Below are 26,195 nucleotides of genomic sequence, written 5' to 3' on the forward strand. Positions count from 1 at the left end.
TGAAATGGCGGAGGTAAGAAAAGGAGGAAAATGGAGCCGCCCAGGCCTGTGGGTGACGTCACGTACCACGTGTCTAGCATCTCAGGAGGACGACTCGCGAGCAGCATGGCGGCGCTGGCCGTATCGGTAGTGGAGACACCGTCGGAGAAGGATGCTATTGGCGAGGGATTGTTCGAGCTCTTGAAACCTGCCGTGCAGCAGCTCGACCTGCACGTGCACTCGGTGAGGTGAGTTTCAACTGCAACCAGCAGGTTGAATGCTGGGCAGGTTGAGGCTAAGGCTGTAGTTCCGCGTCCTCGGTGTTGTGACTCCTCTGCTCCGCCCCACCAGGTCGGCTTTAATGCATTAGCGACATCTACATTAACCAGCTTCATTCGCCAAACTGAATGAAGATTATCTAAACCTGAACCCCTTGACTTCGTGATTCGTCCCTGGGGAACTGCAGCTGTAATGTTTTGTAGTGTGCATTCTTGATAATAATGTGAGCTCCTGGTTGGGTTGCTGTATTAATGTGGTTTTGCATCGTCATGACAGAAGAACTTGTATGCCTCTGGTAGTGAATTGCGAAATACCACAGTAAGAACGACACCTCGTTTTGTGGATCACTAAATATTAAGTGTGGGGAAATAATATGATCGATTTTGAGTATATTATTATGAAGTCTTTCGTTAGATGATGATGGGCTGTCAATTCAGCCACGCCTATTGGAAGCCTCCAGACAGACTCACGTGACTGTGGGTTATTTAGGGTCAGCCACAAGCCAGCTCAGTTTGAAAGACCTTTTAGAATTGGGTTGGTTCCTCTGTAGTCCTCAAGATCTATCCGTAGTGCTGTGTTTGAGCTTATTTATGATTATAGGTATTTGTCAGGCTTTTTGTTATTAAAGACATGCTAGTCTATTGCTGAAAGTATTGATGTAAGTTGCTCTGAATAAGAAACGGGGCAGTGTGTGGTTATTCACTTTGTGCCTGTAATAGAAGGTTGCTGGTTCAAATTCTGTGGTTTGTAGAGTGATGTCGCCATTGGGCCTTTGAACAAGGCATTTAACTTCAGTTTATCCAGGGGTGCTGTCTGACCCTGCTCTCCGATCCTCACTTATATGTCACTTTGGATTTAGGGCTGGGCGATATTATATCGCGCAAGCGCAATAATCACCAGGGCTTCAGATGACAGACGAAGCATTTGGCCGGACGCCAGCTTTTCGGTGCTATACGGACATTAATTTACGCCCATAATTTGGTAAGAGGATTATTAGTATGGCTTAAATATTAATGAGATGCGTTTTTTGATACAGAAAAGTTAGTAATCTGTATAAACTTTATGTTTCTTAAATTCGATTAGCGGAGCATACCACGTAATACTGTTTTGGTATACTACGTTTTGGTATACCTCAGTGCAATATGCACTGAAGTCAAGGTGAAGAAGAGCAGCCACGACATCTTTTAAAAGAGGAGATCTTGTGGATAAACAACGTAAAAAGACGTCGGCAGTGTGGTGGTACTTTTTGCAGTTCAAAGTCTGACACATTTATTAAACATAAGGATATGCAGTATTTATACTAATAATAACTTTTGGACGTCATACAAAGCCTCAATAATGATTAATATTTTAGCCATACTACTAAACTGCTTAAATTGTGGGCGTAATTAAATGTCCGTATAGCATCGAAAAGCTGGCGCATGGCAAATGTTGCGCCTGTCATCTGAAGCCCTGGTGATTATTGCACATGCGCGATGCAATATCAATATGATATCGCCCAGCACTACTTTGACAACAATATCATATTCAATGTCATTTCCATTTATTCATCTGGCAAACACTTTTGTCCAATCTGGATGTGTATGGAGGTCTTATTGATTGATAGGTAAGACCATGTCATAGATAAAGGCTGTCAAAATCCAGTTCTGGAGGGCTGGAGTGCTGTGTAGCTTAGTTCTTTCCCTGTTCTACCACAAATGATTCAGCTCAAGAGCTGTGTGATAATTAGCGCGAGGAGGTACAAGGACTTGAATCAGGAGTGTTAAATTAGGGGAAACCCAAAAATGTGCAGGGCTCCAGCCCTCCAGGACTGGAGTTTGACACCCCTGTCCTAGATGATCTTTCTTATATGTTGTCCCCTTCTTTTCATTTCAGAGAGAGCCAAGTGGAGCTGCGGGAACACATCGACAACCTGGCCACTGGTGCGGCTTCTGTCAACACAGCCAGTCACTAGTCAGTTAATGGCCCAGGCTGTGCTATTCCTTAGATGAGTTTTGCTTCACTTAACTCTTTAGTTAATTACATCATATTAGTCATTTCGTTGAATAAAAAAAGATTATACAAATATGGTAATCGAAGGCCCTGTTTACATTTGGTATTAAAATGCATCTTGGGCGATCGGATCACAAGAGGACAGCACTAAATGCAAGTGTAAATGACCACCAAGATGCACTGTAATCCAATCATTCGTACCACTTGCCGTGGGGGTCTAGGACGCATTTCACCACATATCTTTTGTAGTGTAAATGCTAATGTGTCCCCAACAATGATGCCACAGGAAAATATATCATCAATGCAGGACGTGGTGGTTGGTTTGGTGACAGTTGCCAATGCTCTAAATAATGACCTGCACTCCTGAGCAAGTCGCATATGACTTTGTACAGCCAATCTCAGTAATTGGAATAGCTGTACATGTATTTTCTTTCTTGAGACATTTTTGTTTTCTTAGCGAGCCTGCGGCTTGTCAGGCAACAGAGACTTGTGTAATAACTGAGCATGGGGCCATTTCATTTCTAGAGGCAGCAACGAGAGAAAAGTAACGTAGGCAGTAATAGGATCTGAACCCAAGTAGTCCGCTGGACACCTTGGAGGTGCATAGTAAACGCAGGTGTAAACCGCGATGTGTCTCTATGCGTTAGCGGTCCACTTATGATACGATCACCCAAGACGCATTTTAACATTTAAACATAAACTGAGCCTAAATGAGTATTATGATGCCTTCTTAAAAATATAAAGAATGTTTATCTGAATTTCTATAGTAGTTGTAATGATGTCAAAACATAACTACAAATCCCTCATTTAAGTGGCTTCCTTTGTTTTTGCAAATATGCATAAATAACCACTGTCCAGCTCAGAATATCCACCTGTGAAGGCACTTTAACATCTCAGATGTAAAAGCTCTTGTTATATGTGTAGTTCACATGTTAAAATCCAATTACTTGATTTGATTATAGATGGCATATTCTTTCTCACCGGTGTTTTTACTCCCAATCTAATCTCCCTATTTCTCAGAACTCTGCAGAATTAATGAGCACCAGAAGGTGGCGCTGGACCTGGACCCGTATGTGAAGAAACTGCTAAACGCTCGACGCAGGGTGGTTCTGGTGAATAACATACTACAGAATGCTCAGGTAAGTACTCTGGACCTGTTTCTGGATATGATACTAAGTTTGGAAATTGTGCTTACACAGATCATGTTAAAATGTTGCTAAAATGTTGTTAATTTCAATCTAAGCAATTCTAATATTGTATTGTTTATGCTGATGTTTGTCTTATAGTGTGCTTTGGTTGCCATTTGCTAACTATGATCAAAGTTTGTAACTAGCTGTGGCAAGTAGAAGTGTATGACCTTCATACATGTAAATCTAATGTCACATTGTCATTAATCTTGAGAGTGCCCCATAACCAGTGAAAAGGGGAATCTATTTTATTTGCAAAAGCAATCTGGTATTATTATTGTGTTATGTCATATACATTTTTATAAGAAATTTGGGGCACAGCAATACTGACTCTCCTGAGTAGTTAATCCTTTGACCTCTGTGTCTGATGTCCATATACTGAACACTGCACTGCCCAGAACATCAGTTCATCATACTGTGAAGCCAACGGGCTCTGCTTAACAAACCGTCAGTGTGAACTGGATGGTCTTCCCAAAATCCCAGAAGAATGGCTGCCTTGTACAGATAGTTTCTCTCTCTTTCCTACCCAATTCCTACCAAATTGATCACAAAAAGGCCTACGATGTGATCTTCTTTTAGCAACTGGGCTGATACTTGGCAGATGAAATTTAACACAGATAAATGTAAGGTAATCCATGCAGGGAGCAGAAATATAAAGTACAGATATTTTATGGGTTCCACTGAAATAAAGGTATCTGATTACAAGAAAGATCTCGGTGTGTATGTTGATGCTTCCATGTCCCACTCTCGCCAGTGTGGGGAAGCAATAAAAAAGGCCAATAGAATGTTGGGTTATATCTCTAGGTGTGTGGAGTTTAAATCAAGGGAGGTGATGTTACATTTATATAATTCCTTGGTAAGACCCCACCTAGAATATTGTGTGCAGGTTTGGTCACCATACCTTAAGAAGGACATTGCTGCCTTAGAAAAGGTGCAACGGAGGGCTACGAGAATGATTCCTGGTCTTAGAGGAATGTCTTATGAGGAGAGGTTAGCTGAGCTAAATCTGTTTAGCCTTGAGCAAAGGAGACTAAGGGGGAACATGATCCAGGTATATAAGATTCTAACAGGTCTGGATGCTGTTCAGCCAAGTGGCTATTTCAATATAAGTTTAAATACTAGAACTCGTGGCCATAAGTGGAAATTAGTGGGAGAACTTTTTAAAACGAATTTGAGGAAGCACTTCTTTACACAGCGTGTAGTTAGAATATGGAATAGTCTTCCTACTAGTGTAGCGCAAGATAAAACCCTGGGTTCCTTTAAATCAGAGCTAGATAAGATTTTAACAACTCTGAGCTATTAGTTAAGTTCTCCCCAAACGAGCTTGATGGGCCGAATGACCTCCTCTCATTTGTAAATTTCTTATGTTCTTACGTTTAATTCCAGGAACGTCTGCGGCGTCTTAACCATAATGTTGCCAAGGAGACAGCCCGCAGGAAGACCATGTTAGAGGCTTCCGGAGCATTCACCCCTCGTTCACCCAGCAAGCCATGATACATGTTCATGGTATATCCAGTGAAGGAAGTCGGAATGGCCACGGTGCTCTGCCTGCCGCCTCATTTGTCTGCTCTGAGTTACAGCACTGCTGTAGGACAGAGACAGTCAGTCACAGTGATTAACACGGGAGCATTGGCATGTAGGTCATCAGCAGAATTCACCAACAGACTGCGCTGAAGGCACACCGCTCTGCACATCAGTTTTCACTTTTTTTTCCACAGAGTCTGATTATCCATTCAAGCATAATAATGCATAATAAAATACATTGTTCACTTAGGCTATATTGGTATTGATTATTCAACAAATTTATTGTTCTGTTCAAGGAAAGTAAATGGAAAAAGGATGAAATTCACTGCTCATCTTTTAAAATGGCAATGCCTTCACTGCAAGGGTGTCCTGACCTTATATGGCAAATTTCATTAAGTATCGAACTTCTTTGTAATTGTTGTTACATAAAACAAGGATTTGCCCTATTAAATCATTCTCTTAATCCAGTGGTTCCTAAACTTTATTTGAAATACAACGCCCTTGTTTCTGAGCGAAACAACAAATGCAATTACAAAATACAAATGGTGCAATTTCACCACTGTGGGGGAAAAAAAAAGCAATCAATTAAAAATAAAAGTCCAGCATAAGTTTGAAATTATGCAAATACAGATTTAATATTCCTGTTAATATTCATTGGCGTACACAAATTAAAGTTTGTCTTACGATTACCGCATTTTGTTTTTAATGATAACTGCAGGTTTCAGCCTATACTATAGCACAAAACAACACTAAATCATACCCATTAATTGATAGTCTCCCTGCACTTCATGTAGAAAATTTTAAACCTCGTTTTTCATGATATGGTTACATTTTTTTTGTCCGGCGCTGCAAAACGTTGTCGCGTCACCATGTCACATGGTACAAAAAGACGACTTAAGACAGATCGTACAGCACCTCTCAGCCGGCTAAACGGGGTTTATTACGGGATACGGGCAGACATCGAACAGCAGACATGACAATACAATGACAGATCTGGGAAGACTAACTCAGACGCGGACTAAATACACAGGACAAGTCAAAAGGAACAGGAAACAGTTGATGACAATCAGGGATTAACATGAGGTAATGAGGTGGGCGTGGCACACACAAGGATCGTAAGGAGCTGGGCGTGACAGATCCCCCCCCCCGCAAAGGCACGCGCCCCAGGGGAGGCGACGGACGAGACGAGACCGGGGAACAGGACCTGGAAGACAAAAAAGGAGACCATCAACGAGGCAACTGGGACAAAACGGACACAGAGAACAGACACAGGGACAGGAAGTAAGACAAGACCCGACAAAGAACGGGAAACGCCGACAGACAGACCAGGAAAGGAGACACAAGAGAAGGGGAGAAAGGCGGAACAAAAGGGCCAGGAGTGAACGGAGGCACAACAGGAGGAGCAGGAAGAGGAGGGACGAAGGGACAAGGAGCAGACAGGGGAGGGCAGCGGCCGGAGGGACCGCAGGCGACTGGGAGGAGGGAGCAGGAGGACGGGGGATGAGGCCGCAAAGGGGGACCTGCAGGCGACTGCCAGCCCGGAGCAGGAGGAACCGCAGGCGCGCCCCGAGCCCCAGCCAAAGCGAGCGAGGGTGAGCCAGGGGGCAGGGCGGGCGGGACCCCGGCCCGACGTCTATGTCCCCTCCCCTTGTGGGACACAGATAGGTGGGGTCCTAGTTGGGGTCGCCCTCGTTGAGGCGAGGGAGGATAAGTCATAAGGAAGTTCCCTGAGGGGTCCCATTCGAGCTCCTCCTCTATGGAGGTGGGAGCGGCAGTCAGGCTGTCCGGGACCTCCTCAGGGACTAGGACCTGAGCTGGGGGGACTGGAGTCAGGGCCTCCCGTGAGGCAGCGAGCGTGGCCGCAGGCAGTGCAGCCGGCGCCGCGGGCGCGCAGGCGGTGCAGCCGGAGCCGCAGGCATGGCCGCAGGCGGTGCAGCCGGAGAGACAGACAGGACGGGCGAGCTGGCAGGTGGTGCAGCCGGAGGGACGGGTGAGCCGGGCTGGACGGGCAGAGCGGCGGCCTCAGGCGGGGCCGCGGTCAGAGCGGCGGCCTCAGGCGGGGCCGCGGGCAGTGCGGCGGCCTCAGGCGGGGCCGCGGGCAGTGCGGCGGCCTCAGGCGGGGCCGTGGGCAGAGCGGCGGGCAGAGCGGCGGCAGCAGGCTGCAAACAGAGCAGCTGCCTCAGGGTCTCCTCCACCTGGGCTAGCTGCTGGAGCGGGGAGTCAGGGGTGACGGTGGCAAACTCCCTCCGGAGTTGCTCCCGGAGCGGAGCTGCCTCTGGGGAGTCTCTCACAGCGGGTTCCCCAATCACCCGCCAGTACAGTTCCTGCAGGAGGCGAAACCTCCTTATAGCTTCCAGGCAGGGTTGTGGCCGGTAATACGCACAAAATGGGATTTATTACGGGATACGGGCAGACATCAAACAGCAGACATGACAATACAATGACAGATCTGGGAAGACTAACTCAGACGCGGACTAAATACACAGGACAAGTCAAAAGGAACAAGAAACAGGTGATGACAATCAGGGATTAACATGAGGTAACGAGGTGGGCGTGGTACACACGAGGATCGTACGGAGCTGGGCGTGACACTAATCTTATTTTATTTTATTTAACCTTTATTTAACTAGGAAGGTCCCATTGAGTTACAATAACTCTTCTTCCAGGGAGTCCTGGCCAAGAATGGCGGCTAGTTACAAGCACACAATATACATACTACCAAATTCACTAAAGGCAATGAAACATATAACTACAAAACACAAGTCTCTCAAAAATACTAAGACAATGAACATACAACCACATACAATAAAAAAAATTTTTTAAAAAGCCTCACAAAAATCATAACAAAAACACAGGCTAAAAATTAGTGATGTTAAGCTTGACACCGAAGCTCCGAGGCATGTGTCAAAAAAAACGATACAGTGCGTTCTGAAGCAGAGCTTCGATGCTTCTTCCGTTCTACCCTAAACACGTGACCATGGTGATCCGAAGCTTCGTTCTGGGCTCAACCACGTGACTGCTTCAGAAAAGTGAAAATAAGACGCGAACCTCAGTGACCCCAATATACCACGTACTGAAGACCCTTTGAGGTTCTGGGATATGTAGCAGGCTGTGTATCCACACTTATACGAACTTGCAGTACAGTTTTTATGCACTACAGCGTCCTCCGTTCCATATTCTCCAAAGCAGGAGAAGTGGTGAATAAAAAACGTAACCAACTTAGCCCCCCGCAATGTTGAACAAATACTGTTCCTGAATAAAAATCTTTAGACTAATGGCCCCTCTTCCGTTACAGAAGCACCCCTTCCCAGTTAAGTCAATGGTTTCCCAGTCCACAAGAAGTCACATTCAATTTCACCAGGTCATTAATGTTCATAACGCACTACAGACCGTTTGAATTTTTGCCAATTTATAAATATTCAGATTCACTGCACTCACTCAAAATTAAGTGTCATTTCCTTATTTGACCACTTGGTGTCACTAATGGTCACCATTTCGGAAGGCTTCGAGTACTGAACCATTTTTCGACACACTTGAAAAGGAAGCTTCAGTGCTTTGGAAAGCTTTGTTTTGCCATCACTACTAAAAATGAATAACATCACACTTAGTGAAACAGAAAAATAAACATAAAGGCACCAAATTAAAAACATTGACACATCTGTAAGGGTTGATTTTAAAAGGTTTTTAAAAACATTGAGAGATGGAAGTGACTCTAAATTTAAGATATTTTGAAGTTCGTTCCAGACATGTGGTGCATAATAGGAGAAAGATGTTTTACCAAGTTCTGTCCTTATTGAAGGAGTGACTAATAATATCTTATTTGATGACCTTGTACTATAGACACTAGTATGATACGTAAGCAGATTTGAAATGTATTGCGGTAATTTACCCATTAATCCTTTTACAATAAAGATCAATAAATGAGATTTCCTTCTAAGGGAAAGAGAAATCCATTGTACCATTTCATACAGGATGCAGGGGTGAGTCCTAGCAGTTGCACCTGTAATGAAACGCAATGCTGAATGATATAAAACATTTAACTTTTTCAGTAAAGAGTAAGAGGAGTGCATATAAATTATGTCACCATAGTCTAATACTGATAAAAATGTGCTCTCTACCAATCTCTTTCTTGCTAAGTATGGAAAGCACTTCCTCAGTCTGAAATAAAAACGTAATTTGGGTTTAAAAAAGTTTTTTTAAAAGGCTCTCGATATGAACCCCAAAGGATAATTTATCATCCAACCAAATACCTAGATATTTGTAGGAGGATACCATTTCTTGTCGCGATCGTGGGCGAGTGGTGCAGGTAAGCAGACGATCGGAGCCAGGACTTCAGGAACGAAGGGGATTTATTGGGGTAACGGGACCGGGGAAGCACGATAGACAGCATCAATGGTGAGTCTGGCGAAGACTAAATACACAAGACATGCCACGGAGAATGAGCCACAGGTGAGAACAATCAGGGCAAAAACAGGAGGTAGTGAGGTGGGCGTTTAATCCTACAAGGGATTTTTGTACCTGATTGAAAGCAGACTGTAGGTAACTCACTGCCTCTAGCAAAGATGATGCAGAGGTGTACAGTATTGTATCGTCAGCATAAAAATGAACTTTTGATGGACTTAAATCCAAACCTAAATTATTTATATAAATAGAAAATAAAATGGGGCCCAAAACTGATCCCTGCGGGACACCCATTATTACTTCTAATAAGGGAGAGATAAAGTTGTCTACAGCCACACACTGAGTTCTACCACTAATAGAAAATTAGAAATAATTAGAAAACCAATTTAATACTGTCACGCCCAGCTCCGTACGATCCTCGTGTGTGCCACGCCCACCTCGTTACCTCGTGTTAACTCCTGATTGTACTCACCTGTTGCCTGTTCCTTTTGCTTTGTCCGGTGTATATTAGTCCGCGTCTCCCACTGTCTCCCAGATCATTCATTATGTAATGTCTCGTGATCGTTTGCCTCATGTGCCTCCTGACCCGTGAATAAACCCCGTTTGTCCCTACTGCCATCTACTCGCCTGCTTTCTGGCTCACCTACCGGCTCCAACGTGACAAATACAGTACGGCTGAAACCTATGCTTTTCAATCTTTGCAGAAGAAGATGATGGTCAACGGTGTCAAACACTTTAGATAAATCAATAAACAATGCAGCACAAGACTTTTTATTATCTAATGCAATAATAATATCAGTTGTAACAGAGGTTACAGCCGTAATTGTACTATGCCCTTGTCTGAAACCAGACTGCATGGGACTTAAAACACTATTATTTGTTAAAAAATGTTTTAGTTGCTCATTTACAGTATTAGCCATAACAGATAATCTGGATATAGAACGATAATTGTCCAGGGCTGAAGGGTCACCACTTTTTAATAGTGGGAAGACAAGTGCAGATTTCCATGACTTGGGAATGTAGCCCAGTACTGCCGCTCCCTATACGTCTGCGTAGGGCACCAACTCCCAGGGGGGCACCATCCCAGCTGCTCAAAAAAATCGTTTTTATATATTATAATAATAAATTAATATTAATAATATACAGGTACATATACAAATAAACAAAAATATACAAGTTGTACCCAAATCTCTGGATTGCTCTGCGCATAGCAGTGACGCTCCCTGTAACTGTTGCCTCTGCTGAGCAAAGTTTTTCTAAAATGAAGCTCATCAAAACTGTGACGTTGCGCAGTAGGCGGACGAGCAGGAAGTCGAGTGGAGCCGGGGATACGGACAAAGGGAGTTTATTCTGGGGCAGACTGGCAACAAACATCGAACATGACACCACAATGACTGATCTGGGGAAGACTGACTGAGACTCGGACTAAATACACAGGACAGGTTGGAATTAACTAGACATAGGTGGGAACAATCAGGAAGTAACATGAGGTAATGAGGGGGCGTGGCACACATGAGGATCGTTCGGAGCAGATCGTGACAAAAACGTACTTGCGCTCATCTATGGCACAAGAGCGCATGAGTGGTCTGGCAATTGTCAGCATCAACTCTGAATTAGCAAAGGCTTTATCATATGAAGAGCTCATTTACGACTTTGCCTCAAGAAAAAGCAGAAGTGTGCCTTTGTAAATTTTGAACTTTGGAAAGCTCCAGCAGATGACAGTGTTGATTTTATTTCAGTTTATTATTGTTTATTTTATTTATTATAAATGTTTTATTCAAAGTGTAATTTTAGTTTGTATTTTTTGCTGTAGAGCTACAATTGTAATTTATAAATGATACAATTTATTTATGTATATACTTTTATTTGAATAAAGTTGTATTTTGGCCCCTATAGTAGGTGTTTTTTTTATTATTTTATTTTTACTTCCGTAATATTTGGGGGAGGGGGCACAAAGGTAAATTTCTGCTTAGGGCACCCATTTGGCCAGCAGCGGCCCTGATGTAGCCACTGCTTAAACTAATATTAAAAATGGAAGAGACAGGTCCAGCTATCAATTTTGCAGCAATTTTAAGAAAATATGGCTCATTCTGATCTGGACCAGCAGACTTTTTACATTTTAGGTTTAATAGTGCCTTTTGTACTTCAGATGCAGGTATATGAGAAAAATTGAATTTATTCAAACTTATATTAGAATCTGTGGGGGTGTCATGATCCGCTCCGTCCGCTCCTGATGTGTGCCACGCCCACCTCGTTACCTCGTGTTCAGCCCTGATTGTGATCACCTGAGTCCTGTTATGTCTAGCTTGTCTTTTGTATTTAGTCCTCGTCTGAGTCAGTCTTCCCCAGATCTGTCATTGTAATGTCCGTGGATGTTCCTGCGTGTTCGTGTCTTTGATATTAAACCCCTGTTTACCCGTGAGAATGGCTCCGCTTGCCTGCTTCGCCGCTCGCTGCACGCCGAATCGCGACAGAATGACAGATCTCGACAACGTGCCTCCGCGGATCGAGGACCAACACCACGATCTGCTCCAGGAGGTACTTTACTGGCTGAACCTGCCGGAGGTCCAAGAGGACCCCGAGCTGCGGGACTTAGCCAGCCAGAGCGGGACCCTCTTAAGTGAGATGTCGCCGTCCGGGAACGCGCACACCATGGCGGAAGTGCGCGAAAACCTCCGGCAGCTCGTCGACGGGGTGACGGAGAAGCGGCTCCAGCCGCTCGCCCTCTCTCTGGCAACCCCGTCGCAACCACCCCACCAAAGCCGGAAGAAAAAGAAGAGGCGCAAGGGGAGAGGACTAGAGGAGACCCCGACCGTTTCCCTGGGGGCTTGCTCTCTCCGATTTGCCTCTCTCCCTGCTGATTATCGGGACGAGCCCCTCCCGACACAGAAATCAGCGGGGATCACTGCAGCTGCGCAGCTGCCGTCACCAGCAGCCTCTATATTCCAGGGTGGCTACCTGGAATATGAGGGGATCAGGGCCGTCTGGGATGCTATTCCCCGGATCCCCAAGGCCCTTAAAGGGGCAGCGCCTGCACGCCCGGCGCCGATCCTGGCGCCTATTCCGGACCTGCCTGCTCCGGACCTGCCAGCAGCACCGCCTGCTGCTGCTGCCGCCGCTCTGCCCGCGGCACCGCCTGCTGCTGCTGCCGCCGCTCTGCCCGCGGCACCGCCTGCTGCTGCTGCCTCCGCTCTACCCGCGGCACCGCTTGCTGCAGCTGCCGCCGCTTTGCCAGCGGCACCGCCTGACCCGCCTGTTCTGTCTGACCCGCCTGCCCTGCCTACTGCGGCACCCCCTGCTGGCCACGGGAAGGCGGTGCCCACCAAGGTGCCCCCTGCTGGCCGCACGCCCAAGGTACCTGCTGACCGTATGCCTGCAGCTGCCTCCGCTCTGCCTGAGGTGCCCGCCGAGGCGCCCCCTGCTGGCCACAGGCCCGCGGCCCCGCCTGAGGCCGCCGTTCCTGTCCTGCGCGCGGCCCCACCTGAGGCCGCAGTTCCTGTCCTGCCCGCGGCCCTGCCTGAGGCCGCCGCTCTGCCCGCGGCCCCGCCTGAGGCCGCCGCTCTGCCCGTCCAGCCCTGCTCGTCGGTCCAGCCTGCTCCGGACCCGCCTGCTCCTGACCCGCTTGTTCCCGTCCTGCCCGCAGCTCCAGCTGCACCGCTTCCTGCAGCTGCCACCACTTTGCCTGCGGCACTGCCCGAGGTGGCCGCGGATGCGCCCCTTGCTGGCCGCGTGATGGCGGCGCCCGCCGGGGCGCCCCCTACTGGCCAGGAACTGAGGGTGCCCGCTGCAGCTCTGCCCGAGGGCCTGGCTTCGCCTCCGCCTGCAGCGGAGGAAGCCGCTCTGCCCGAAGCGCCCCCTCTGGATCTGCCTGTCTCTCCCGTTCTGCCCGTCCAGCCTGGCTCACCCGTCCTGACTGAGGCTCCGGCTGCCCCGCCTGTTGCCTCTTTAGAGGCCCTGACTTCTGTCTGCCCAGCACCAACCTCCCTCATGACTCCCTCACCCTTGCCTCAGCGAGGCCGACATCCCCCAGGACCCCGCCTGTCAGTTTCCCGTAAGAGACGGGGACACAGGCGTCGGGCCAGGGTCCCGCCCGCCCTGCCCCCTGGCTCGCCCGTACGGCCCCTGGCTGTGGCTCGGTGGCTGCCTGCGGGTCCTCCGGCTCGGGGTCGGCGGTCGCCTCCGGATCCCCCCCTGGTTCCTCGGTCCCGCCTCCGGCTCCGTGTCGGCCGCCTCCGGGCCCCCCTGCTCCGGCTTGGCGTCGGACGGCGCCTTCAGCTGCGCCTCCGCCTGCCGCGGCTTCCCCCTCCTGCCTGCCTTCACTGGTGTTCCCTCCTGCTCCCTCCGTGTCCCCTCCGTCACTCCCTCGTCCCGTTCCCTTGGCCCCTGGGTGGTCCCCTCCTGCTCCCTCCTCCCTCTCGCCTGCGGCCCCTCCGGCCACTGCCCGTCGCCCGCCTGGGTTCCTTCGGGCTCCCCTGGTTCCTCCTCCCTTTCCCTCCGTCCCGCCTGTTTCTGTTCCTCGTCCCTCTGTGTCTCCTTCGTTCCCTTCTGGTCCCTTTTTCCCTCCTGTCTTTGCTCCTCGTCCCTCGGTGTCTCCTGTGTTCACTCCTCGTCCTGTTGTTCCTCCGTTTTCTGTCCCCTCTGTGTCTCCTTTCTCTGTCTGCCTGTCTGCGTTTCCTGTTCTTTGTCAGGTCCTGTCTTTCTGTTGGTCCTTGTTCCTGTTCTGTGTCTCTGTCCTGTTTCCGGTGTCTCGTTGATGTTTTTGCTTTTGTCTTCCAGGTCCTGTTCCCCGGTCTCGTCCCGTCCGTCGCCTCCTCTCGGGCGCGCCCGGTGTGCGCGCCTTTGGGGGGGGGGTTCTGTCATGATCCGCTCCGTCCGCTCCTGATGTGTGCCACACCCACCTCGTTACCTCGTGTTCAGCCCTGATTGTGATCACCTGAGTCCTGTTATGTCTAGCTTGTCTTTTGTATTTAGTCCTCGTCTGAGTCAGTCTTCCCCAGATCTGTCATTGTAATGTCCGTGGATGTTCCTGCGTGTTCGTGTCTTTGATATTAAACCCCTGTTTACCCGTGAGAACGGCTCCGCTTGCCTGCTTCCCCGCTCGCTGCACGCCGAATCGCGACAGGGGGTTTTACTATCCACAGAGATGGATGAAAGAACAGACTGGGCAGTCATTCCTGCATTAATAAAGTGCTTATTGAATGCATCTACTAAATTTTGTTTACCCCTTACTTCACCTTGGTTCGTTTTTATAACTTCAGGAAGGGTGAAAGGTGATACATCACCCGAGGAAGATTTAAGTAGTTTCCAAAATGTTTTGGGGTTGTTTAAGGTTTCATTTATCAAATTCAAGTAGTGCTCACTTTTTGTATTTTTTATTAGTCTAGTACATTTGTTTCTTAATACCCTATAATTTAGCCAATATTTATCATTATTATATCGTTTAGCTTTGATCCAAGATTCATTTCGATCTCTAATGGCAGATGCAATAGTGTCATTAAACCATGAGTTATCCCTACCCCTCACTCTGTATCTTCGAAGAGGTGCATGTTTGTCAATTATAGATAGAAAAGTATTTTTTAAATAATTCCAGGCCAACTCAACATCATCCATACAAGATACTCTGTTTAAATCACTTTGGTAGATTTCATGAAGAAAAGCCTGTTCAATAAAACGTTTATAATTTCGTTTAAAAATAAACCGTGGCTTGGTTTTAATCAATTTACAATTTCTAACACAGGCAACCACAGAATGATCACTGACATTGTTACAAAAAACTCCAACAGCAGAATACTTATGCGGCGCATTAGTAAGAATGACATCTATTAATGTAGATTTATCCATTCTCTTCAGTTTAAGGCGTGTAGGTAACTGTATTAGTTGCGTTAGGTGTAACGCATCGCATAAGTCTCTTAACGCCGAAGTTGATAGCCATTCCCAGTTCAGGTCTCCTAGAACAATATACTCGTTGGGCAATTTCTGCAGAAAATCAGACAGTACAGCAGTTGCTCCAGCTACAGCCGAAGGTGGACGGTAACATCCTACCACAGTGAGGTCTGAACCATTGGGGAGGTTTAATTTAATGGCGCACAGCTAAAAAAAACTTCGGCTTTGTTATTATTTCAACGCAACAACAGTCCAAAGATACTTTGGTATATATAGCTACTCCCCCTCCTTTATTCACACGATCAGACCTAAAAAGATTATATCCATGGATATGAATCATGTTATTCATAATTGATGGTTTAAGCCGCGTCTCAGACAGAACAATTACATCACTTTCTGTCAGTTTCGCCCACAAACGAATAGCGTCAATTTTGTTAACCAGTGTCGTAGAAAAATTATAAATCAAGGACTTAGAATAAAAGTCTGGACCTCTTAGTTTGCTGAGTAAACAAAATCTCTTTTATTCCAGCAAGTTCAGCAAAGCGCTCCCATCACACTCTGGCACTTGGTACCAAGTCACCCCTGGCACACAAAGCAACCAGTAGATAAACCATAGCTTCTAGGACTACTAAATCCTGATTGGTTATGAAACATCAACAAACTAAGCTGAAATGTATAACAAACACAATTCTCCTGCTCCATTGGTTCACTTTGGTAGTAAGGTAAAATCCACCCATTGTACGCAACTTACTGGAGACAGCCTCGGCTTCTAGACTCTACATGAGATATGTATATAGATATTAATTATATGACATTGAATCACTGTTAATGTTTGATTAATGATTAACACATTGACGTATTGTCTCTGAATCACTGAAAATACATGGTTAACATATGATTAGTATGATTAACATAAGTATGATTAACATGATGCAATCAATTGCGTAACATATTATATTGACTACTACAACTACTTTAATAAGCTATAACTCTTTGTGCACCAGTTGGGGCGGCTTCGAGTCTCTTACTGCAAGTGGTTTCTCCCCCCCTTTGCTCCAGTGTCTGCCCCTCCAAGGTCCGAGCTTCTGCGGAGCCACCTGCAGGCAGCTATCACAAAGCGACGTCACACAGTATTCAAACAATCTCTTCTGGCCTAAGGCCTAAGACATAACAGACCCAATATGCCTCCCCTTCCGGGCCTATTAATGTCCAATTTTACTTCCACACCAGGTTGCGTACATTGACATGAACAAAACGCAAGCCACCGCTGTTTTTTAAGACGTCAGGGTTCGTAAGCTCAACCAGCTCCGGTCCTGGGTTGGGATGCATATTACCTGATAGGAACAGGAGTAAAATAATCCATAGGCCTGCTGACTTTGTCGAACGGGTAGTGCAGCCCCCCCACTCACGCCCAGAGGCGAAAACGGACCGTATCTCTGTCCAACGGAGCAGTTGCCCATGCAAAGCCTCGGTAGAACAGCCAGGAGAATCCAATGAAGCCAAGTGGACCGACATAATGCCATCAGCATTGGGAAGCAGCATAGTGCCAGAACTTGGGAGAACAGTCCTTGGAAAAACAGTCCGGAAAAATGCGTCCGATTTTTCACCAGATCCCAGACCATCCACGTCAGGAGAGCTCAGCACATAAACGAACAGGTATAACAGACCAGCCGATCTCATGATATTGTTGTAGTCAAACCTGCTCATTTGTTGTTATAATATGTTGCTGATTACTGTTGCTGACACAGTTCTGGGTCCCGGAATTTAAATTTATCAATTTCAAGTATCCCAACAAATGTAAAAACACTTCCACAAACACAAAAAACTACACAAACAAACGCGAAAACACCGATGCCACTATCTTGGAATTTGTATACAGACAGCAAACTCTGGTCATGAGAAAGGCATGGCATTATCTGCAAAGGGCCAGCGTGTATGCAGGTTTTTGGGTCTACCTTTAGGTCAGATGTTCAAATTCAGGTGTGAGGACTCTTCAGCCAATCAGTCCTCTAATTAGTAATCTACACTGTAAAAAAAAATCCCTGTAAAATTACAGTAAAGTACTGGCAGCTGTAGTCGCCAGTAGTTTACTGTATTTTTACAGTATTATTGCTGTATTTTTCTAACAGTTAATTACTGTGATTTTTTTTTTACAGTACTTAACAGTAGAATGAATGGTACTATTTAATCCTGTAGTAGACTTTCCAGAATAGTGTACACACTGATAACTGTTTTTAAACAGGCAAAAAAATAGTATTAACATTTTTACCAACTAATTGCAGCATACGTTTTAAATAACAATGAGTCTATGAAGTTTAAGATCCAGAATTGAGATGTAAATACGATCACCTTTGCTGTCCTAAAAACGCATAACCACTAAAACACCTAACACAAAAGACAATCATGCAAATGACATTTTTATGGAACAGAACATTTATTAAAAGTCAGCAAATGCATAAAAGAAACAAAAAGTCTCTTTAACTGAAAGTAAAAAGAAATAGAAACAAACAATTTCAGTATAAAGTTAAAATAATTCTGAGCTGCATTAAAATGAAATTATTGCAAAAACCTGTTGTAAAACACAAACAATGTCCTGGTGATTGATATTCATCTGCCCTGGCCAACTGCTCACTACATGAGAAAGAGTGAAAGAGAAAGAGAGAGGAGAGAGAGAAATGAAACAATTAGAGGGCAGAAAAACATTTCTCAGAATCAGGTTTGCTATCCCAGTACAGGTCACTTCAACAACAATTAGTTCCGACAGTCCGGTCGTAATTGATGTGGTCGTAAGTCGGTCTATGCAATAATTACTGTATGTTACCAGGGCGCACATTACACATGCTGTACAGTTAAAACGAAAGTAAATGGGCAGCGTGTGTGGACTTTTTCGCTTCTTTGCAGATGTAAGTGTGTGTAGTATCATTGCTCTCTAAGTACTTACAGAATAGGCATAACAAACATAAAGGTAACATAACCTAACATAGAGGTAAAGGTAACACAAATTCAAAACATAATATAAAAGTAACATAACTGTATACCATAGCATATAACATAAAAGTAACATAACTGTATACCATAGCATATAAAATAAAAGTAACCAACTAAGGAAGTGCCACTCAAAATCAGTGAGGTTTTTTATCAGAATGGAAACATGTGGGTTTATTGCCTGTGCCTTCTTTTGGACCATTTTGCCTGTCTTTTTAGACACAATCTTTCCACCGCTGGCCTTTGTTCTCCTCTCAGGGTTAAACACACAATAATCCATAAAATCACCACAATAAAATGTCAGAGAATTCATAAAACTAAGAAATGGGCAACCATTTAAAATAATTATGGCCATTAGAAGTTACATGCAAGCCATTTAAAAGTAAAACTTTTAAAAGAGGAACATGTCTGCAGACCTTCCTCTACACAAGGTATGTGCTAAAACAGTGGCACACCTACATGTCTAAAACATGTAAAATCAGCAACTTCAGGAATAACCTGGTCAATCACACAATGTAAACCACACAAATACACACAAATGTTGCTAATAAATACACTACCAATCAAAACTGTTTGCACACCACAGGTTTTACCTCTTTTCCTTTTATTTCATAAACTAGATTTTTTATTTTTGTTAAGCACTGGAAAGTTGAGTGAACAGAGTGAATGAAAATATGTCAAATAAAACAAGTTTCCTTAATAACATGGAAAAAGAATGTAACAGTGCATGTCTGACATCCTATTACCTGGTTGTGTGGTGATGGCAAAGTCAAATTCTAGGCTATCCTTTAGCTTTAAATGCACAAGATCCCATGAAACAGAGCAGTGATTAATGTCCCTTGTAGAAAGGATGCCTCGAATTTTCTCTGCTGTTACAACTGCTTGATGAATCAACGATATATTTCCTTGCTAATAAAGGTACTCAAATGGTGAACTAAATTTGTTAAAGAATATTGAGTGTGTTTTTTAGTAAATGTTAATGTAGAAAATTTCAGTCTGTACAAAAACTGTTCACTATGGTAGCAAAGTTTAAAAGGTGCTATACGTGATCAACCAAAATACAGTGCTCTGTAAAATTAGTGCATGCAATTAGTTTGAAACAGGAAAAGTCAAATAAAACACACACAAAAAACAAAGCAGAGGACAGGTCAGGTCAGGTTGGGGAGCATGCGCTGATGTAGCACGTTGCCTCACCCACCACACGGCAGAACTCCTTGGGATCCCGGTTGGTGACCCCCCTGGCAGACACACAGTCAAGTCGTCCGTGTGAAGTTCTCTATGTACTGTTCTTGAGTTAATCTGAAAACCACATGAAGTCTGGAAGTCTGTAGCTATTTACTCTGCAGATAGTTGCCAATATTGGGGTGTCCCAATACTTTTGGCAATATAGTGTATGTCAGGGTTGGGGCCATTCCGGAATGCATTGATCAATTCCAGTCCAAATGAGGAAATGGAACTGGAGTTGGAACTTAAATCTCTCTGAAATTCAAATTCAACTCCAATTCTGTTCCCTGTAATTTTTTTTTCCAATCCCAGCTCCAGTTCCATTTCCTGATTTGGACTAGAATTGATCAATGCATTCCGGAATGGCAACAACCCTGGTGTATGTGCAATAAACTGAAATGACACAGGGAATAAGTATTGAACACACTTACTGAAATTTATTTAGTACTTAGTAGAAAAGCCTTTATTGGAAGGTTCTGGGGGCATTAGATGGTCCTCGCCATTGCAGTGAGCACAGCGGTGGGGTCCCTTAAAGTCCCTGGCCATATGCCCCAGCTCCAGGCAGTTCCAGCACCACAAGTTGGTGCATCCCTCCAGAGTGTTTCCAGACTGCCAGCAGAAGGAACAAAAAAGATATCCTCTATTCACGTTGAGATTAAAATAGACTGGGGGGGTCTGGACGGAGATGGGCCTGGAACTGGGGTCTACCAGTCCAAACGTCTAACTCATCCCTGATCTCCCAGTGCCCAGGAAGCAGAAACATCCCAGGAAGACCCAGATAACATCGGTAGTCACATAGGGGTTAAAAACATGTACAGTCACTATACTGAGGTATGCAGCTGCATTACTTTGGAGAAAGGATTTCCCTCCTGTTGCCTGGTCCTAAGCTGGGTCCTTCCCTACTAGGAGTCCTTTTGCAGTTCAGAGAACACTGCGTTGGCAGTAGTGGTGATGTCACAGCCATGTTTCACCAGATGCTTTTACTGTCAGTGAATAAGCCTCTCCTGTGCTTCCTTTGGCTTCATATGCAAAGAGAAGAGCCACCTGAAGTCTATGAATGACAGGCAGTGCCATTTGGGACCACTTGCAGACTATGCTGCAGCATCACGTATTTCACCACAGCAGTGAGGAGCAGTTCCATCCATCACCATAACCGCTTAACCCCAACTGGGTTATTTATTTATTTATTTTTTTTATTTTTATTTTACGGAAACACTATATAGAGTGTTACATGTTTTTTATTTTGAAATAAGGGGAAAATTAACATGCGGGTCGATGGCGGAAAAACTACGCAAATATTATTGCGACGCATCATCCAGCACTAGGCCCAACGTCGCCTCGTCTTCGTGCACCACCGTTACCCGGTCCCGAGCAACGCCACCCCCTCTGAACAGTCCGGAGAAAATGGATGCTGAGGCCTTGAAATCCGAGATTCTTCGCTCATTAAAAGAAGATATCTCGGCAGTAATTAAGGCTGAACTAAAGAATGCGCTTGCCGATGATTTCAGCGCCCTTAAAAACGAGATACAATCCGTTAAAAGGGAAATTATAAATAATGCAGCGGTGTTTCACTCTGAAATAGAGCAAATGAAGACCGTGATACAGGAGGTGGAAGGCGGCCTATCAACGTGGTCAGACGAGGTGACAACCTTAAAATCTGTGGTCACTTGTTTGAAAACGGAGGTAGCTGAGCTAAGAGGAAAATGTGAGGACATGGAGGGAAGGATGAGAAGGTGTAATATCAGGATAGTGGGGGTAGCTGAGACAGAGGGATCAATCTCTACTGTGTTTGTTTCGAGGCTGCTGAAAGAAACATTACAACTTGAGAAGGATGTGCTTGTGGACCACTCGCATAGAATTCAGGCTCCAAGAAGATCGGATGGAAAACCGCGTGTCATCCTGGCTAAACTTCACTATCACCATGACTGTATCGAGGTGTTGAGCCGTGCACGCGCTCGGATTCCGCTAAGGTTTAACGGAGAATCAGTCGCCATCTTTCCAGATTATACTGCGAGTGTTGCCAAGGCCAGGGCTGCGTTTACCGAGGCTCGGAAATTACTGCGTAATCGTCAGGGCGTCCGGTATGGCATCCTATACCCAGCCCGTTTACGTGTTTCACACGACGGGAGAGAAAAGGTGTTCACAGATGCAGAAGAAGCTATGAGGTATATCAGGAAGACCATTATCCCCACAGAGGCTTGAAATCTATGAAAACACCTAACTTCTATCCGTCTACACCGTTTTCCAGCCTAGACCACGCCTCAGTGGAGCAGTGCCCTTCTGTTCGCGTTGTTCTTGGCTCCTCCCAGAGGGCGTACAAGGTACTATTCAGTCATGAGCTGGAGACTTTCCACGTATAATACGGATATGACAATATTTACTTAATAGTCTCGCTGCTGATGAAAACATCACTGATATACCGTTAAGGTTTCCTTTCCTGTCCCTTTTTTCTTTTTTTTATTATTTTATTTATTTTTTTTATTTTAGTATTATTGTTGTTGCTATTATTATTTTATTATATCTTTTAATTAATATTATGGCTCTTCCTTAATTGTGAGCTTGTGCTGCTTAGTTGCAGTTTAAGAGAAGCGTCTAATCTTATTGCCTTTGCCGGTGTCAATGGGCTTACTTTAACTGTTTTTCTTATTGTTATTACCATTATTATTCTTACTGTTATTACTATTTTATTCCGCATATTTTACGACATATCATAATGCACTATTTGAGTAACTTTAGTATGGTGGGTTCGGCGGGAGCGTGAGCTGTTGGCTCTGTAGAGCTCCCAACACAAACACTTAATGTGTGGATTTGTTTTTGCAGGGTATTTTGTTCACCATGTTCTTGTAGGTGATAGGGGGGGAGGGGGGAGGGGTTCTATCCAGGGGGTTTTTTCTACCAGACTTATTCTGTCAGATGTCCATATCAATTTTCACTCACTTTCAGGTTGCTTTTATGGATTTCATATATGTAAATATTTCCCCTTCAGATGACAGCTATCCGAACTTCTAAAGGGCTGGATGGCTGTTCAGTTAATTTTGTGAGCTGGAATGTTAAGTCACTTAACCATCCAGTGAAACGTAGAAAGGTATTTGCGCATTTAAAACAACTTGATGCGGACATCGCATTCCTCCAGGAGACTCACTTACGTACAACGGATCATTTCCGGCTCAGAGGGATTTGGGCGGAACAGATATATCATTCCAATTTCCATTCAAAAGCTAGAGGTGTGGCCATACTCATCAAAAAAAATACGCCATTCACTATGACTAGTGTAGAGACTGATTCCTTGGGGCGATATGTTATTGTGGTGGGTCAGCTTTATTCCCTCCCAGTTATCCTAGCTAATATTTATGCTCCAAACTGGGATAACCCTGCATTCTTTTCAAATATTTTCTCTCGGTTACCAGATATATCATCACACCACGTTATTCTTGGTGGCGACACAAACTGTGTACTCTCCCCCGTTTTAGATCGTAGCCTGTCCAAAAAAGCTCCCCTTTCTAAATCAGCACGTTCAATTAAACTTTTTCTCAAATCATATGGTACTGTATAGCTGACGTTTGGCGGTTTCGTAACCCTACTTCCAGAGAATATTCCTTCTTTTCCTCTGTTCATAAGACCTTTTCCCGTATAGATGCTTTTTTCCTTGACAAGAGACTTCTTTCTTTTATTACTAAATGTCATTATGGAGCTATAGTTATATCTGACCATGGTCCCCTAATTATGAAAATGCGTATCCCCAATACACAATCCAGCTACCGTCCCTGGAGGTTAAACTCCTTGCTTCTGTCAGAGGAAGCTTTTACTAAATTCATTTCCTCTGAGATTACATTATTCCTTGAGATTAACCAGACACCAGGGATGTCCTCTTCGACTATATGGGAGTCACTTAAGGCATATTTACGAGGCCAGATAATTTCATATTGCGCAAGGAAGAATAAAAGTGATGCTGCACGCCTTAAAGAACTGGCTGATGAGATACTGGAGCTAGATAGATTATATAGTTATAGACCCTCTGCAGACATAATGAAAAAGCGTATATTTTTGCAGACTGAGTTTGATCTCCTGTCAACAAAGCAGGCTGAATATCTTATTTCTAAATTAAGACATGTGTCCTATGAGCATGGGGACAAGGCTGGGCGAACACTTGCTCATCAGCTAAGACAAAGGACTGCCAGTCAGTCCAACCCTGTAATTAACAATGAGCAAGGCTTAAAAAATACTGATAACCTTAAAATTAATACGTTTCCAAAATTATTATCAGTCACTATATACCTCCGATTCATGTGTCGATCCTCTTTCCCTGGAGGACTTTTTCAATAATATACATATCCCTTCTATAGATCCAGTGACGGTTGCTGATTTGGAAGAAAATCTCACGGTGGAGGAGATAGCCTCAGCAATTTGATCTATGCAGACTGGCAAATCACCGGGACCGGATGGTTTCCCAACAGATTTTTTTTTTTAATTTTCAGCGCAGCTTTCTCCTTTGCTGTTATCAGTTTTTGAAGAGTCACTTTCAGTAAAATCCCTACCACCAACCATGCGTCAGGCAGTTATCTCATTAATCCTTAAAAAAGACAAGAATCCTCTAGAGTGTAGCTCATTCCGTCCGATCTCCCTTCTTAATACCGACGCCAAAGTGCTTGCTAAGGTCCTTGCGCGACGTTTAGAGGGGGTGTTGCCCTCCATCATTTCACCTGACCAAACGGGGTTTATTAAGAATCGTTATTGTTTTTTTAACATCAGACGACTTTTGAATATTCTTTATGGCCCCTCTCCATCTGGCACACCGGAGGTAGTTCTCTCGTTGGATGCGGAAAAGGCATTTGACCGTGTGGAATGGGGTTATCTTTTTAATACTCTGGAAAGGTTTGGATTTGGTCGTAGGCTTGTTTCATGGATAAAACTTTGATACACGTCTCCATTAGCCGCTGTGCGTACTAATAACAACATATCTGCTTATTTTGAGCTTCAACGCGGCACGAGGCAAGGATGTCCTCTGTCTCCACTTCTATTTGCAATCGCAATGGAACCACTTGCTTTAACTTTGAGACAAAGAGCTGATATCCAGGGTATTCAAAGGGCAGGATTGGAACATAAGGTTTCGCTTTATGCAGACGACATGTTATTATACTTGTCACAACCTCTGACAAACTTACCTACGTTAGTGACTTTACTTAAAGAGTTTGGCAAAATATCTGGCTATAAAGTTAATGTTCAGAAAAGTAAACTAATGCCTGTTGGTGATGGAATCAGTCTGTCGTCTTTAAACGCAACTCCCTTTAAAATTAGCCCTAAAAAATTTAAATACCTTGGGATTTGGGTTACGCATGATCATAAAGACTTGTTCGGAGCCAATTATCCACCTCCCTTATCCAATCTAAAACAAGATCTTGAACGTTGGGACCACCTCCATCTTTCATTGGGTGGAAGAATTAATACCATAAAAATGAGTGTATTGCCCAAGTTTTTGTATATCTTGTTATGTTCTGGCAGCGGACAAAACTAGACGAGACGGTTGTCGGAGTGAATCTGTTTAATCTCCAAAAAACCACGAACTTTTCCGTCACTTCCGTAAAACATAAAAAAGGATCTGAACACGGCATTGTCGTAGCAATGCCCGACATAACATTTCCCCCCCCCCACACACAAGCCTAAGTGTGATACTCAGTCACAAAGTCATGTAGGCGTACAGGTCGGCGATGGGAACGGACTGGGCGGGGCACAGATGCAGGGCTAGCCTCCAGGTCTGGCTCCCTGTTTCCCAACTGGACCGGAGGGACCGGGGTGTCAAGCTGCCGAGGAGCTGGGGAGGCTGAGGTGTCAGCCCGTGAGGCCGGTTGGGCTGCACACAGCCCTGGCCCAGGGGGGGCCCGTACCTTGTGCAGGCGGCTAGCGTGCCAGCGCGTGCCATCCATGAGCTTGAACGTGGCTGGACCGAGCTGTCGGCTGACCTGGACAGGATCTGACCAGAACGACTGTAGTTTATTGTCACGGTGAGGCCGTCGGACCCTGACCCAGTCATAAGCGGCAACAGCAGGGGGCCTAGCTCGTCGTGTTCGGTCGAACCGGTCCTTCATCTGGCTCTGGCGCGCAGTGACTGTGGCGTGAACTGGGTGAGCTGGAGCATGAGCCAGGGCAGGGCGAAGCCTATCCAAAGGTAGCTGAAGCTCCCGTCCCAACATCAGGGATGCTGGGGAGACTCCGGTGGTGGTGTGTGGAGTGGCACGATAGTGTAGCAGCGTCTGGAGGAGGCTGGTATTGAATGTGCACCCTTGAGCGAGGTGTGCCCTGATTCCATTCTTTAGAAACTGGTTCAGTCGTTCGACCCCCCCATTGGCAGCTGGGTTGTAAAAAGCTGTGCGGATATGGCGGATCCCTTTCCCCCCCAGGTAGGAGGACAATTCGTGCGAGACCATTTGAGGCCCATTATCGGTAGTGATTTTCGCAGGCAGCCCCCATCGTGAGAACAGGGAGTCTAAAATATCAATTAACACCTTGGCTGTGACAGAGCCCACAGGTGTCACCTCCGGCCACTTAGAGTGGAGGTCGTAGACCACGACAAGAAACCGCTGGTGGTGTGGTACCCCATGCAGCTCGCCGCAGATGTCGAGTTGGAGGTGCTCCCAGGGTCTAGACGGCCAGTCCAGGGGCTGCATGGGCGGGGGCGAGGCTGGAGTCCGGGTCTTCCCACTGAGAAGACAGGCAGTGCAATCCTTGACCAGGGTTTCGATATCC

General features: G+C 45.3%; 1 protein-coding gene across 1 annotated transcript; it reads left to right on the forward strand.

Annotated features, from left to right (window-relative positions):
- Positions 1 to 30: 30 nt before the first annotated feature.
- On the forward strand, positions 31 to 5,424 carry snapin (SNAP associated protein). Its single transcript, XM_023809896.2, has 4 exons — positions 31 to 227; positions 2,134 to 2,180; positions 3,271 to 3,389; positions 4,824 to 5,424. Exons 1-4 carry the CDS (start codon positions 31 to 33, stop codon positions 4,929 to 4,931), a joined length of 471 nt encoding a protein of 156 aa, XP_023665664.1. The 3' UTR covers positions 4,932 to 5,424.
- Positions 5,425 to 26,195: the final 20,771 nt, after the last annotated feature.

Source organism: Paramormyrops kingsleyae, chromosome 23 (assembly GCF_048594095.1).
Source record: "Paramormyrops kingsleyae isolate MSU_618 chromosome 23, PKINGS_0.4, whole genome shotgun sequence".
Taxonomy (NCBI): domain Eukaryota; kingdom Metazoa; phylum Chordata; class Actinopteri; order Osteoglossiformes; family Mormyridae; genus Paramormyrops; species Paramormyrops kingsleyae.